Here is a 14,131-nt window from a genome sequence, read left to right on the forward strand (position 1 = left end):
ACATTTGTTTTGACAACAAACAACTGCTCTCTCGTCTTTCCGGTCGTTTCGTCTCTTAAAGATAATTCATTCACCGTGATTGAAGAAGAATGAGGTTCTGTTCCATCAATACTTCTAAATTCGAAATCATCGTTTTCTAATGTGAGTTCATTTGTTGCGTTCACATCATTTCCAATTACGAGAATCTTTGGATCTCCTTCGTGATACCAAGTCCAGTCAAATCTTGTGAGGGCAAAATTAATCGTCTGACAATGGAATTGCTGCAATCCACAGAAATCTGTATCACTTCCAAGATTTGACAAATACACGTAGTCTTCAAGCGCAAGAAGATACAGAACAAGTGGAATATGCTCATCCTCGTTGCGGTTGCTGTATCCAGCCATTGATCTAAAATTTTCATCGGTTGCTCTTGCCTGCAGCAAAGGAAAATGAGTTTCCACAAACTCCTTATTAAGCAATGGAGCAGAAACAAACACATTTACACCAAAATCAGCTTCATTTGCAGTAAAGTTATCAGTGTTAATTGAAAAGTTGGGGCTTTCATTCACAACATACAAAAACACACCGCCACCTTTTCCGAATTGTGTATATCCTTTTGCAGAGTCACTTCTCTGATCTGTTGGATCGTAAACAATGCCTTCAGTAATTGGTGCCTTACATTCTTCGAAAGACGTATTTACCACATCTATGCTTGATTGTTGCCCAATCTCAAAATAAACAGCACCTCCACCGCTTTTGGTTTCTGTTACGCGGCATCTTTTGAAGGTACAACCATCAACATAAACTGCCGGCTCTATTTCATTTGATGAGGATGAAACAGTCACTCCGCATTGACACCACACACAAGAGCCATTTCCTTCAGCGCGCGTTATACTCGAAAAAGTTGAATTTAATACAGAGACTTTAAGTGAATTTGTTGATTCAACAATGGAAGAACTATCAAAAATTGCGTCTGAGACAATGCTATTCTTCAAAGTTATTGAACCTGAATCATTTATCACATTCAAATTTCTTGTTTCAAATACAATCGCAAGACTTTTACCAAATGTCAGTGCTGGAGATGATGCTGTCCCAGATATCCACGGAGCATTTGTTAAGCGCGAAGTCATCAATGAAGGATGAAGTGAAGCAGAGAACGATAAGTCTTCAAAAACAGCTTCCCCTCCATGCACAACAACAAGAGAAATTTGAATTTGTTGAGTTGAATCCGTCGATTGAATCATACAACTGGAAAATGTCAGAGTTGATCCGGATTGAGTTATCACATTTTCGAGTGCTCCTTTTTGCTCCATCGTCACAGGAAGGATAAAAGAAATCCCGTTAAAAGTGCATACAGTTTCAACTTGAAAAAGTGAAACAAAAATTCTGGTTGCATTCACTAAAAGTGCTGGTTTTGGAGTTTCTGTCTCTGGGCTTAATGTGAAGCTTTCATACGAAGTATCTAAAATAATCTGCTCTTCCATATCCAGCCTTTGATTAAGAATTACACTTGGCCTGTTTGTGGAGGCAATGCGTTGATGATTCAAAGCATAAGACAACGTCTTGCATGCATATTCATCAAATCCACATCCTATGTTATCCGCTCCATCGAAAAACACGTGCAAGGGAATTGTTGGGTCTTGCAACAGATACTTTATTGGTATATAAACTTCTGGTTCAACACGCTGCGATCCTACAATTTCTTTGTGCCACCATTCGTCAAATACAAAGTTTGGAAATGCAACCAACGTAGATGTTTGGAGAAGATCTGGAGATAACACGAAAATATTACGTCCAATATCTGCTTGATTGTCTTGCCAATTTGCATTTGGCACGTCGAAAACATAAGGCGATGTCACATTTTTCAGAAGTAAAGATACACCTCCTCCTTTCCCAAGCAGTGACGGATGGAGAGAATCGTTGGTGAATGGTTCTGTGCGAATTGATGTATCTTCAGTCGGTGCATAGCAGTTTTCGAATGAGGAATTGGTAAAAGTCAGAGGAGAATGGTCATTCAGCTCAGCATAAACTGCTCCTCCTTCAGCATCATTTTCAATCACAGAACATAATGTGAAAGTACAATCAGTTATTTTCATTGGATGCTGAGACGACGAGTCTGAATTGCTAAATTTTGATAAAGTCGAAGATCGATGACTGCTTTGCAAAATAGTAGTCTCGCAGTTGTTCTCTATGTGAAGGCACGCCCCATTTTTCTTTCTTCGCGTTATACTCGTAAAGGTTGTTCTATTCATAGTAAGTTCCATAATCTGATCAATCATAAAGGCAGATGCATCTTCGAAGATCAGATTGTCAAAATGGCAGTCCTCCATTTGAAGTATTGATCCACCAAAAAATAGAAGGGGACCTTCATTTCCAACTCGTGTATCATCAGTAGAAAGTGAGGAAAATGTCACTTGATTACATTTTAATGTGCCACCACTGATAATAAATATCAGGCCTTGATCGTAAAGTCCTTCGCAATCGATGAATACAGAATTGCTAATCTCTATAACTCCTTCGTTCCCAGCATGAATAATTGTCCATCCCAGCCAATTCTGTATTGTCATGTCGTTAATACAAGCTTTTCCTGTTTCAACAGAAAGCAAATACATTTTTGTTCCAGCATTTGCATCGACCATACTAACAGATATATCAGACAGAGTTAAAATTGCAGTTGAGTTTTGAATTGTGAACAGTTCGCCAAAGGTGCATTCAATTGGAAATTTGAAAGCCATGTTTGAAAATGTTGAGCTGATCTCGACTTGCAGAAGAGACAAATGGCGATCCGGGTTTGGTACATCAGCAAATATTGCAATTTCCATATCAGGAGTTCGAGCTGTTACGCTATATTCAAAATCTGCAAAATGATATTCTTCATCGAATGAGAAGAAAGTGCCATCCAATACAATGTTTCTGGCAGATTCTGAAAACAGCAATTCTACTGCATACGAAAGAGAAGCACAAGGATAATCTGTGTGCCCACAAGCGGAGAAGTCGTGTCCTCCACTAAACACAGGCGACGATTCGTGGAAGTTGTATTCGTTGTCCCATCCGCTAACGTAAGCAGGTGACGGACGCGGGCGAAGAAAGGCAGCAAGCGGAATGGGCACACTGGTGTTTCTGGATTCATATCCAAGATAGTTCGTTAAAGTTGATGTTTCAAAATATTGACTTGATGTAATTTCTTTCAATTTGTTATTTCCAAATAGCATTTCAGTCAGATTGTTTGCATCCAAAAAGAGAATAGGTGCAACAAGAGCTTTACACGTAGTGTAAGTATTATTTGAAAGTACAAACTCATATTCATCTTGATCAGCATAAAAATAAGCAACGCCCCCTTTTCCAATTCCTGCCGGAGCAATCGATACAAGATTGGACTCTGGATCTGGAACATCAAGAGGGAACAATATTCCATCGCTATTTGGAACAATACAATACGTAAAGTTATTTGATTCGATAGTTATTTTCATAGATGATGCAAGAATAGATGAGAAAACTCCGCCATTATGCTGATCCGAAGTCGCAGCACAATAAACAAATGTATTTTGTGTAAAAGAATGTGTAGTGCTTGCAGCATTGCTTGTGATATGTGAATAGACCGATCCGTCAACATCCATTGATCTAATATACTTGAATGTCGATCTTGAGCAGCTTATGTTTGATGATTCAATAGTCATTAGAGTTGTTCCAATAAATGAAAGCCATTCAAAGACACTTCCATAAATTGTCACTTCTCCGTTTGTTGCTGCCAATATCTGCGTTGTCGAAGAGCTAACTTTGTGAAATTTGGAGTTTTGGACAGATAATCTTCCAGAAGATTCAGCAAGAAAAAGTGATGCATCTGTTGACCTTACATCCATAAGTTCCACTTCATTCAATGAAAGTTCTGATTGTATTCCAGAAGAAACAAGAAACGAGGAAGAAAATGTTGTGTGCTGTAATACAAAATTGTTAAGTGTAATAGTCCCACCTTTTGCTGTGGCAAAAGAAAAGCCAAATGAAGATGAACTTCCATCTGCGTTTGAAGCACCTGGACTTCGAGAGGACATTGCACAATCAGTCAAAGTCAAAGACGAGCTCTCACAAAGGAAAAATGTTTGGTGATATCGAAGAGTTGGATTAAAAGCGAATGTGATGTTCTCAAATGAAGTGATTTTTTGTATTATCAAAAATCCTCTTGGCTGTGCGGCTCGTGGTGATGGGTCAGTCACGTTTATTGCAGTTCCTTTACTCTCCACATAAATGAAATATCGATCGACATTGAAAAGGATCTCATCTTTAAACGAAAAGCACCATGGAATCAAGCAGGCACTAAGCAGACTGTTTGTTGATGATCTCCAAGTCTTGGCTCCAGCTATTGTTTCACATGGATATGTGACATTTCCACACCCAGAAAAGTCATGCCCGTTTTCAGTACCAATATAAACAAATGTTTCTGTCATGATCTGAGGCCAGAAATAGCACTCGAGAGGAATCAGAAAGGAAGTGTTTCCGTTCTCATATCCACACATGTTTGTAATGTGATACTTATCAAACGTAAAGCTGAACTTTGCAGGTGAAGTAAACCTTCCAAGATTGGGAGATTCAATGAAGAAATAAGATCCATTGACTGTTGTATCCTCTGTGAATGTTAAATCATTTAGCTGAACTGTGTCGGAAATTCCCCCATCAGTCACATAAAATGCTTTCCCAAAGCAGAGATTGTTGCTATCTGGAGGAACAAAGCAGTTGGCGAATGAAGCGTTCGACACAATAAGCTGAGCATTGCGTCCAAGCGAAAAATAGCCCGCGCCTCCTTTTGCGCCTGCCACATGCGACGAACAGTTCTCAAAAATGGAGTCAGAAATGCTAAATTGAACCAAAGCATACGAAGATGATTGGCTAATTAGAGAAAAGACAGAGCCATTAGTGTTTTCTGTTTCAATCTGTCGAAAGCTGCAGTTGTTCACATTCAGCCCTCCAAGCGAAGTGGATTGAACGAGTGCATGCTGAGAAAGATTGTGACTTGAAAAGATAACTTTATTGAAGCTTAGAGAACCTGATGATGATGATGTGATGATGCCAGGTGCTCCGTCAGTGTGGAAATAGTCATCAAGCGTATAATCATCAATTACTACAGAACCAGAACCAGACATAATTATAAAGGTGACGCAGTTGGTCAAGCGATTGTTTGATAGCTTGAAAGTTAGAGGAGGAATTGCCATGGATGAAAGCTGCAATGTTCCCGCTTCAACATTAAACAACGAATAGTTAAGCTCCTGCTCATGTCCGACAATTTGAATTTCACATGCATTGAAATTCAGCACAGCAGATGAAGAGCTCAGAGAGAAAATGCACGAAGTATTCAATTCTGGAAGTAAGTTAAATGTGATGTTTTCAAACTTAACTCTGTTTTGAACTTGAATAAGTTTATTTTGGTTAGATCCATTGTAGGTTGGATTTTCTACGTCTCTTGCAATTCCTTGCGTTTCAACATACACTTCATATTGATTATATCTCAACAATTCCTCTTCGCAAAAGCTGAATTCGTCGAGAAGAGAAATTTTTGCACCTTTGTTGCGAAATCTCAGTTCTCCTGCTCCTTTAAACGAACGGCACGGATAATCAGCAAAGCCACACATCGAAAAATCCTTGCAAGTATCTCCTTTTCCAACTCTTGCAAAATCTTCGTTTGTTAAATCACGCAGATATAAAACTAGAGGAATCAAAAAATCGAATTTCCCATCTTCATAGCCAACCATGGAAACCATATCTTCAGGAGGTCCAATAAGCCCATGAGCAAAACGAAAAGTGTTGTTAGACACCAATGCAGATAAGTTTTTGCCTTCAAAAAACAACTTTGGTCCGAGATAAGCCGTGCAAGACGTAAAAGTTAAGGAGTTTAAACTGCATGTCTGTGGAGAATCTTTCAATGTTCGTAGATAGATACCTCCTCCTTTTCCTGATGATGCTTCATCCGAAGGAGCAGAAGTTTGTGTAAATGAACAAGTATCAAAATTGAATTTGTGGTCTGATTGAATAAAAATGAAACAAGCACCTCCTGCTCCTTTTTCTCCCGACACAGAGCAAGAAGAAAAAGTGCAATTACGAAATAGAGAATCCTTATTATCATAAATATAACTGGGATCACTTGTGTATTCCAAAGTGACTGCTGATCCATTTCCAGAAGAACGAGAGATGCTGGTGAATGAGCAATTCTCTGCATTTAGCGATGCGCTGTCTCCACACATCATTGAATGCTTAACATTGTTTTGGTTTGAGAAATTCGTGTTCCTTATAGTCAGTATACCAAATGAGCGAGAAACAAAAAGCCCGTCCTCTTCCAATGTTGTTGATATGGTTTCGTCGATTGCAGCGTTGTTAATAACAGCACTTGATGAAGTTCCTTCCGTAGAAACAATCGGAACATTTAGGAATTTAACCTTTGGTAATTTTGTTTCATCGACATTTAGCTTTCCCCTTGAAACAAGAATAAGCGTGTAATCAACTTGCGTAACACCAGTATTTGGAATAAATTCAATTGTTGTCAAATTCAACTCTGCGTTGTTTGCGCATTCAAATGCGGCAGAACATGTTGCTAGCTGAGCTGGAATAGTCAAATGAAACTTACTAATTGCGCATGATACACGGCACATGAAAGGAGCAGTTTGAGACGTTGTAAAAGTATCCAAAAAGAATGGGAACACAACACTGGGATCGTTGGGCTCAATTGAAAAGCTATAACCTTCCAATTTTAGTACTCTTCTGAAACGAAAACTGTCTAAGACTTTGATTGTACGAGGAGATGAAGCTAGTCTTAATCGCGCTACTCCGCCGATTGTCTCGCAGCACCGGTCAAGCAACCCGCAAGCACTTGTATCTGTTCCATTTGCAGCAACGTAAATAGGCTCATCCGGTAATGATCGAAAATAGTAAATCAGAGGAATTTGGATTGTTTCATTGTTATCCTCAACGCCAATCATCAACGAAATCCAGGCATCATTTGTCTCATCCGTTACAAATTGGATTGAATCATGATTGATGACTGATCTTAAAATTGGAGCTTTCACAAAAAGATTCGTGCCTTTCCATGCAGAGCATGATGTAAAGCGCGTCTGTTGAAAAAGTTTAAAGTTTTTAGCATTTGTTCCAAGTGTAATTGCGATGGCTCCTCCCATTTTTCGTCCAGACTCCATTGTTGGTACGCCACAGCTTTCAAATGACACAGGACTTGACTTTGCAACTCGAAATGCCCCCATAGAATCTGCCGTGTATGTATGATCAATCACCACAGATAAGGCACCTCCATTTCCATTAGCAGAAGACAGTGATGAAAACGAGCAGTTGTCGATTTCAAAGGAACCAGAATATGAAGTCATAGTCATCTCAACAGTTGAGCCATCACCCATTTGGCGGCTTATATGCTGAAAGTTGCACGAATACAGTGAAAGATTTGCATTACTGCAAACAATAAACGCAGTGTTTGTCATAACGACTTCCTCCACAGTGGTACTAGTAATACTTGTTGTACCATTCAGAAGTTGGAAGAATGGATAATCAAATTGAGAGGAAGTTAACGCTGATACTATTTGGCAGTTGATAATTGATAAAACAGAAGAGTTACTCTCTCCCACAGCAAACATTGGAACCGAAGCTGCAGAACGTAAAAGTTTCATCAGCTGCAAAGTCAGAGATCCGATTTTAACTGAGCCCAATCGTTGTGCAGTCTTTGATGTTATGAAAAGTTTATCTGGGCCATTTCCTTTGATGTTAATCGTTTTAGATTCAACCGCAAACTCCGATTCAGAATAGTTACCATCAACAACAAAAATTGGCTTGGCTCTGTATGTTTCGTTCCATATTTGAACTGCATAAGCCACCGTTTTGCATGGATATTCCTCCAAAAATCCACAATTATTCCAGTCCTCACCTGTATCTTTATTCACATAAATTTCTGGACCCGAAGGAAATGGAATCTGAGTGTTTGAAATTGAGCCACTTATCCAACAGTGAGGAATATCACTAACTGAATAAGATGCACTCGAACCGCTCAAGATCGAAAGACGTCTTTGAGCGCCATTGTAGCATAGATCAGAAGAGCCAGAAGACGCAGTGTTGCGTATGAAAGAGCAACTAGATACGGTCATTTGAATTGACGGATTATCTTCAACCATTTCTATGAAAATGGCTCCTCTTCCATTTGTAGAACTGCAAGTAATTATGCTGCAATTTGAAATTGAAAAGTCTCCTTTTTGAGAATGAACAGCTATTGCGCTTCCATCAGAAACAGATTTTGAATTGGTAAAGCTACATTTCCGAATACATGATCCAGCTCCAGAATATTCTGTATAAATTGAGCCTCCCATTCCTGTGCCGGTAGTTGAGCAATTTGTAAAAGTGCACTCTTCTACTTTCATTTGTTCGTTGTCCGTTATGCAAGATATTCCACCCCCATTCGAAGAAGATGTACATCTTGTAAAAGTGTCTCCATTAAAAGAAGCAGTTGTTTGTGTTACGGTGTAGTCTCTATTGCTTCGCGCGTTTGATGATGTAAACGTCAAATATCTTTGCCGTTTTTCTGAATATGAAGTGGAGCACATGAGAAATGTTGAATTGCAGATTGACGTGGATTGAAGTGTGCTATGAAGTGAAAAAATACCCCCGCTAAGTGGATTGTCGGAATGATAAAATGTGCATCCGTCGGCTATTTCCTCGTCCACAGAAAACAAAATTTCCTGTTGTGTTTTTTCAGATGATAGGCGAAATTTTTGAATTGAAAAATTTGAAATTAATACATCGCGCAAAGAAAACACGTCAAATTGTCCATGGACAAATGAAAGGCGCTCATATTGGCAGGAATGAGATTCAAAAGAAGAAGTCGTGATTTCCAATGATCCAAATTCATGAAATAAAGTGAATGCAGGAAAGTTGCTATGACTTTGAAATTTATACTTTGCAGAAATGTTATGAAGACGAATAATCCCTGTTGCTTCAAAAAAGGGAAGAGAATGACTTTGAAAAATCATTTGGCAATCATCCATCAGGATTCTTGAGTTTTTTCCTATTTCATTTTTGGCTAAGTATTCTCTTTGCATAATAGATAACTGACAGATGCATAAACTTGAATTTGCAATTTTCATATTCGCAGAAATACTCGTTTGAGCAAAATTGTGCATTTCTTCTTTACTGTTGTGATGCTTTGTTTTACACAAATTTGCATGAACTAAATAAAATAACAGCAATATTAATTTTGTTGTTAGTTTTTTCATTTCGAAAAACTTAAATAAAAAGGAGAAAGTTATCCGTTTGGATGAAAATGTAAATAATAATGGTTCAAAAATTCAAAAAAAATTAAACAAGATTTATCACAAATGTGAAGTGTGAATGAAATGATACGTGTAATGACTTTGAAGTGTATGAAACGCTTTATAAATTTTTTCCGTAAATATTTGAATTATGTTTCTGTTTTTTGTTGTAATTTTACAATCTCTCTTTGTATCCACCATTCCCCAATAATATCAACAATCGAAGAAAGAAAGCACAGTCCAGCCACAGACAAAATAAGTGCTGCCCATGCCCAAGCACTTGCATATCCCACTAAGTCTTGCGTGTCTCGCAGTGCAACGCTTTCCATATCAGCAACAGTGCAAAGGATATAACCAATCATAAACATAACTGCAATAATCCAGTGGATATATCGAGCAACCCGTCTCAATCTCTGCTCTTCTGGTGTTCTTCGAGACTTTTGTTCCTCTATTCCCCGTTGTGACTGACCATTGTTTGAGCTGCTTGAACTTGCAGAGCCCTGTGCACTTGCTTTTGTAAGAGGATTCTTTTTGCTTGAATCGTCTTTATTCAAGTGAAGGTCACCAAACCTCCAATACACATCATCTTGCTTAAGTTTCAGCCCTCTGTTCTTCGCCTGAGAAATTAAGACTGGAGTTACAATCTTCCCTAAAAGAACACTCAATGTAAAAACTTCATATATTGTTGTAAACACAAGCGGAAAGAGTGACGGAGCCGCGCATAAATCGTAGATAATTGTTTCCCTTAATGGAGTTATCACAAAAGTGAGGATAACGCAAAGAGAAAACCCTGCCACCATTTTTGATAAGGTCGTATTTGATAGAGAAAAGAGTTTTATTAACCACTATATAATTGAATCAGCAAATATCATTCCGGCAAAATAGAAGAATGTTGATCAATGAATTCAATTTTTTATCGAAAGTCAAATTGCCAATTGGAAAAAAAATCTTCATTAAACATGACAACATTCAAACCTGAACCATATTTCTTCCCTCTTCTGCTGCCGTTTGGGCCGTCTTAGTAAGTTTGTGCTCTTCCTTGCTTCTTTGGGCACGTTGTTCTGGAGTGTTGTTAACTTTTGTAAATTCTCCAGTCACTGGATCTTCAATAAAAACAAAATTATGTTCACGAACTGGATGCAATTGCGTTTTTACTCTCTGGGAAATTAAAAGTTGTTCAGAAGGATTAGGAAATACATTTTCAGCTTGGAATTGATCATCATTTTGATAAAATTCTTCCTCTTTATCTCCGATTTCTTCTTCTTCTTCTTCCTCGATTATTCCTTCTTCTGTTTCTTCATCATCCATTTCTTCTCTTTGTCGGCTTTTCTTTTTATTTCTTTTATCATGGCGTTGTTCTGTATTTTTTTCAAATAAAGAAGAAAACAACAATTACATAATTTGTTGAAAAAATATTCAACATAATTTAAATATAGCTATTATTAACCTGGATCACTATCTATTTGAATTTTTGTAGCTTTTTTATTTTTTCTAGTGCTTGATGTTTCATTTTGCATGTCAAAATGCAAAATTCGAAATTCAAGTGATCAATGTTCCAATATAAATTGATTCAAAAAAAAAAAACTGCAATCTAAAGTTGGATGGAAAATTTAAATAAAAAAATGAAGTGATATAAAATAAAATATAGTTCATTGCTAACGAAATGAAAATATGTTTTGAAAGAATAACAAAAAGATATTTTATCAAAGTCAAAATTTAAACTATTTTATGTAAGTGCAATAAAAATGTGCAAATTATATTTCTTGGAAATTGAACGCAATAACAAAAAATGCATGATAAAAAGTGATACAAGCAAGTTTGAATGGTATTCAGCCATTAAAATTTGCAAACATATTGTTTTCTTCCCCGCCCATTTCTGCATTCTCATTGTCATTTTCGCTTTCTGTATCTTCTTGTTGAGAATTATGATGAGCAACTAACGAATTGTGGTTGCGTCTCAATTCAAAGACAATTATAATAACAGAAAATATAAGCACGTAAGTGTCCCAAGAAATATTGCCAAACGCTTTCGATACACGATGTGTCATAGAAGAGTATATTTCTCTATAGTCTGTAAAATATATCATAATAATCACATAATACATCACATGCAAAAACAGCTTCATTCTCTTCACTTTAAGCATTGCCATTCCGAAAAGCTGCTGAATGACCTCTTTGCGCTTCTTGGTTTCCATGGCAGTGCTGTGGAAGCAATTTCGCTGAAATGTGTCATTCACAGAAGAAGAAGACAGCATGTCTGGCTCTGGAATATTCAGCTCAGTCATAAAGACAGAATACTTTTCAGAATTCATTCTGACTTCGTCTCCAAAATCACCAAATTCCAACATTTCATCTAAGCTATCATTGGTGCTGTTATACTCTGCTGATTCTGATTTCTCCTTTGTGCTTACATTTGTGTCATGTTTGCTATTCGGTTGTCTGACCACATCGCATCCCCACCGAACTCCGATCTCTTTCTTTGCCACCATCAACGCCAGACGAATCAGCGCATCTCCTTCGCCAACAAGCCGATGCTCCACTTTAATCGATCGTATTGTCGGAGAAAGCATCCAATGCGACAGCGACTTGACCCACTCAACAAGATTGATCGACTTCTGTGGGACAGCCCGAGCAATCTCATTCATGTTCTTCTCCCTCGAATATGGCCCTTTGAACCTGAATGGTGTGATTGACCGCGATGCCTGCACATACATAAAGGCAGCTTGCCTGTACAGCTTCAGCGAGCGCAAGAAGTCTCCCAAAAGCAACAGCGCTGGATGTGAATTGTGCTTAGCAGCAACCAACAAGAAGTCGATGCCACGCATCCCTCCAACGCACGGCTTGTCTCCTCCTTCAGACTTCATACACGCCTCTCCAATCTGCGTCAGTATCTCCACATTGCCTTGCATAGCCAGACTGACGGCTTCCATGAAGTCGCTCCACACTTCAGTTTCCTTTTTATTGTTTTTTTCATTCTTTTTGTATGTTTCTATTTGCTTTTTTAAAGCTTTTTGCGATTTTTCTATTAAAAACAGACAGAATAAAAAATACATTGAAATTTGCTCAAATGTTTCATGAAAACAACTAATTGATGCACACTTGAAAACTGCGAAGGCAGGCTGTTTTTGTTTCTGCTCTGCATGTTGATGTCTGTTTCGATTTCAGAATATGAAGCATTTGATTTCTGGAGTTCTTCCATCAATCCATACTCCATCCAAGCCTGCTGCGCTTTGTTGTGCTTTCGAATAAGCCCCATTTTCACAGTGTTGCTAATTCCATGTGCTGATTTGACAAAGCTCTTTGTGGTGTTTGGCGAAGCAGACGACACCATTTGCAGCAAGCGAATGGCTTCTTTGCACAAATGGTCTCCCTTTTCGTACCAATTGCTGCCAGAGAAGAAGTTAAAGCCGTTGTAGAAAGACAGCTTTCCATAATTTAATTCGTGCATCATGTCTTCGCTTATTTTATACCCTTTCGCTTCCAGCCGATGTTGATAGATAAGCATCGCTCGTCGTTGAAGCAAAATGTTTGCGTAATGGTATGTAGCTGTCAAATGCTCGTTTAGTGCTGCTTTGTTTAACATCTGCTCGGCATAGTCCATATTTCTCTTAACTGGCGAAGGGCCAATCAATGACAGTATTCCTGCAAGATACATTCCTTCATATTCCCCTTCGTTTGCTGCTGCTCTTGCCAGTTTGTATGCGTGTCCATAATCATGCTCCATTATTTTTAAAAACGCCAGACCAACATATGACCTTGTATTTCCTTTTGCAATTCCTGCCACAAAATGTGCATGAGCATCTTGCAGGCTTATTTCTGTCCCAAGGCCATACATGTACATGATCCCTAGAAGGCAATGTACTCTTCCTGATTTTTCTGGCAAAGAACTTAACGATTGAAACCCTGTTTCAAAATCACTTAAGAAAAGTCGCTTCTCGTATGTTGACATCGAATTTTCCTCCACAAACCCGAGAGATTGAATTAGTGAAACGAATTCGTTATATTTTCGAGCATTTTTAACATTGATATTTAATCCTTGCTTTACATCGATGCAACTGTCATTGGCTTGTTGTTCGACACATGGAGGAATAACAAAAAGCCATGACGTTTCGATATCGGGAAACAAAAAGCTTTTTTGGCAGCTGACTAATGTTTGCTCTGATATTTCCGAATATAGTTGTGCAGCATACTCGCAATCTTCTGAAAACCCTCCAAAATTCTGAGAAAATGGTGATGTAAGTTGGAATGCAAGTAATTTTTTTGCTGTTAAACTATGCTCTGCTGCAAATGCATAGTACATCATTGCATTCCCCCAATTTATTGAAGAAGAATTTCGAAAAAATCCGTTTTTGAAGCCGAGTCCAATACTATTAAAAAGGCCTGCATATTCTTGAGATTTTGCATGACCATTTGCAGCTCCTTCTTCCAATGCTGATAAAATACTTGAATAATCTGATGTTGGTGATAACTGTTGAAAATTGATTAAAAAGTGTTAATTTCAAAAATTGGAAAAGAAATAAACATGAGTCAAGAAATTTTCAGATTCATTATTCAATTGATGAGTTCCAAATTCCTCACAAAAGCAAAACTGCAAGATCCATAAAAGTGTGGATAATATTCTCATTTGTAATTTATCTCAAAAATCAAATCACCTGAAACAATACACAACAATTTTTAGAAAAAAAAACATGTTTCATTTTTCAAAATACGTTCGATCAGTAAATCGTTCTTATAAAATAGTACTTCAAACCAATAAATAATTTTCTGTTTAAATCACTAAATTTCAGCAAATATTCAACATAAAAGTTTTTGATGTCTAACCATATTAAATTATTTCTTATTAAAATTTCTATTGTGGAATGTTTGCA

The 14,131-nt window shown here is 37.8% G+C and overlaps 3 protein-coding genes across 3 annotated transcripts in view; all 3 read right to left on the reverse strand.

The window, feature by feature from the left end:
* The window catches only part of MONOS_955 (uncharacterized protein), a gene marked incomplete at its 5' end in the record, with an annotated part of 24,049 nt that extends 15,491 nt beyond the window's left edge, over positions 1 to 8,558 (reverse strand). Inside the window, one exon of the mRNA XM_067880061.1 lies at positions 22 to 8,558. Coding sequence (XP_067736018.1) covers positions 22 to 8,558 — 8,537 coding nt within the window. The remainder of the gene's footprint in view (positions 1 to 21) is intronic.
* A 644-nt stretch (positions 8,559 to 9,202) lies between these two features.
* MONOS_18535 (uncharacterized protein) lies at positions 9,203 to 10,797 on the reverse strand. Its single transcript, XM_067871563.1, has 3 exons — positions 10,711 to 10,797; positions 10,239 to 10,621; positions 9,203 to 10,108 (listed from the first exon to the last, which is right to left on the reverse strand). The coding sequence occupies exons 1-3, from the start codon at positions 10,778 to 10,780 to the stop codon at positions 9,413 to 9,415; spliced, it is 1,149 nt and encodes a 382-aa protein (XP_067736019.1). The 5' UTR covers positions 10,781 to 10,797; the 3' UTR covers positions 9,203 to 9,412.
* Positions 10,798 to 10,857: 60 nt separating this feature from the next.
* Positions 10,858 to 14,081, reverse strand: MONOS_956 (uncharacterized protein). Its single transcript, XM_067880072.1, has 4 exons — positions 14,014 to 14,081; positions 13,786 to 13,915; positions 12,363 to 13,731; positions 10,858 to 12,285 (listed from the first exon to the last, which is right to left on the reverse strand). The coding sequence occupies exons 2-4, from the start codon at positions 13,885 to 13,887 to the stop codon at positions 11,093 to 11,095; spliced, it is 2,664 nt and encodes an 887-aa protein (XP_067736020.1). The 5' UTR covers positions 13,888 to 13,915; positions 14,014 to 14,081; the 3' UTR covers positions 10,858 to 11,092.
* Positions 14,082 to 14,131: the final 50 nt, after the last annotated feature.

This window comes from Monocercomonoides exilis, assembly GCF_001643675.1.
Source record: "Monocercomonoides exilis strain PA203 chromosome Unknown scaffold2-2631571, whole genome shotgun sequence".
NCBI classification, from domain to species: Eukaryota; Preaxostyla; order Oxymonadida; family Polymastigidae; genus Monocercomonoides; species Monocercomonoides exilis.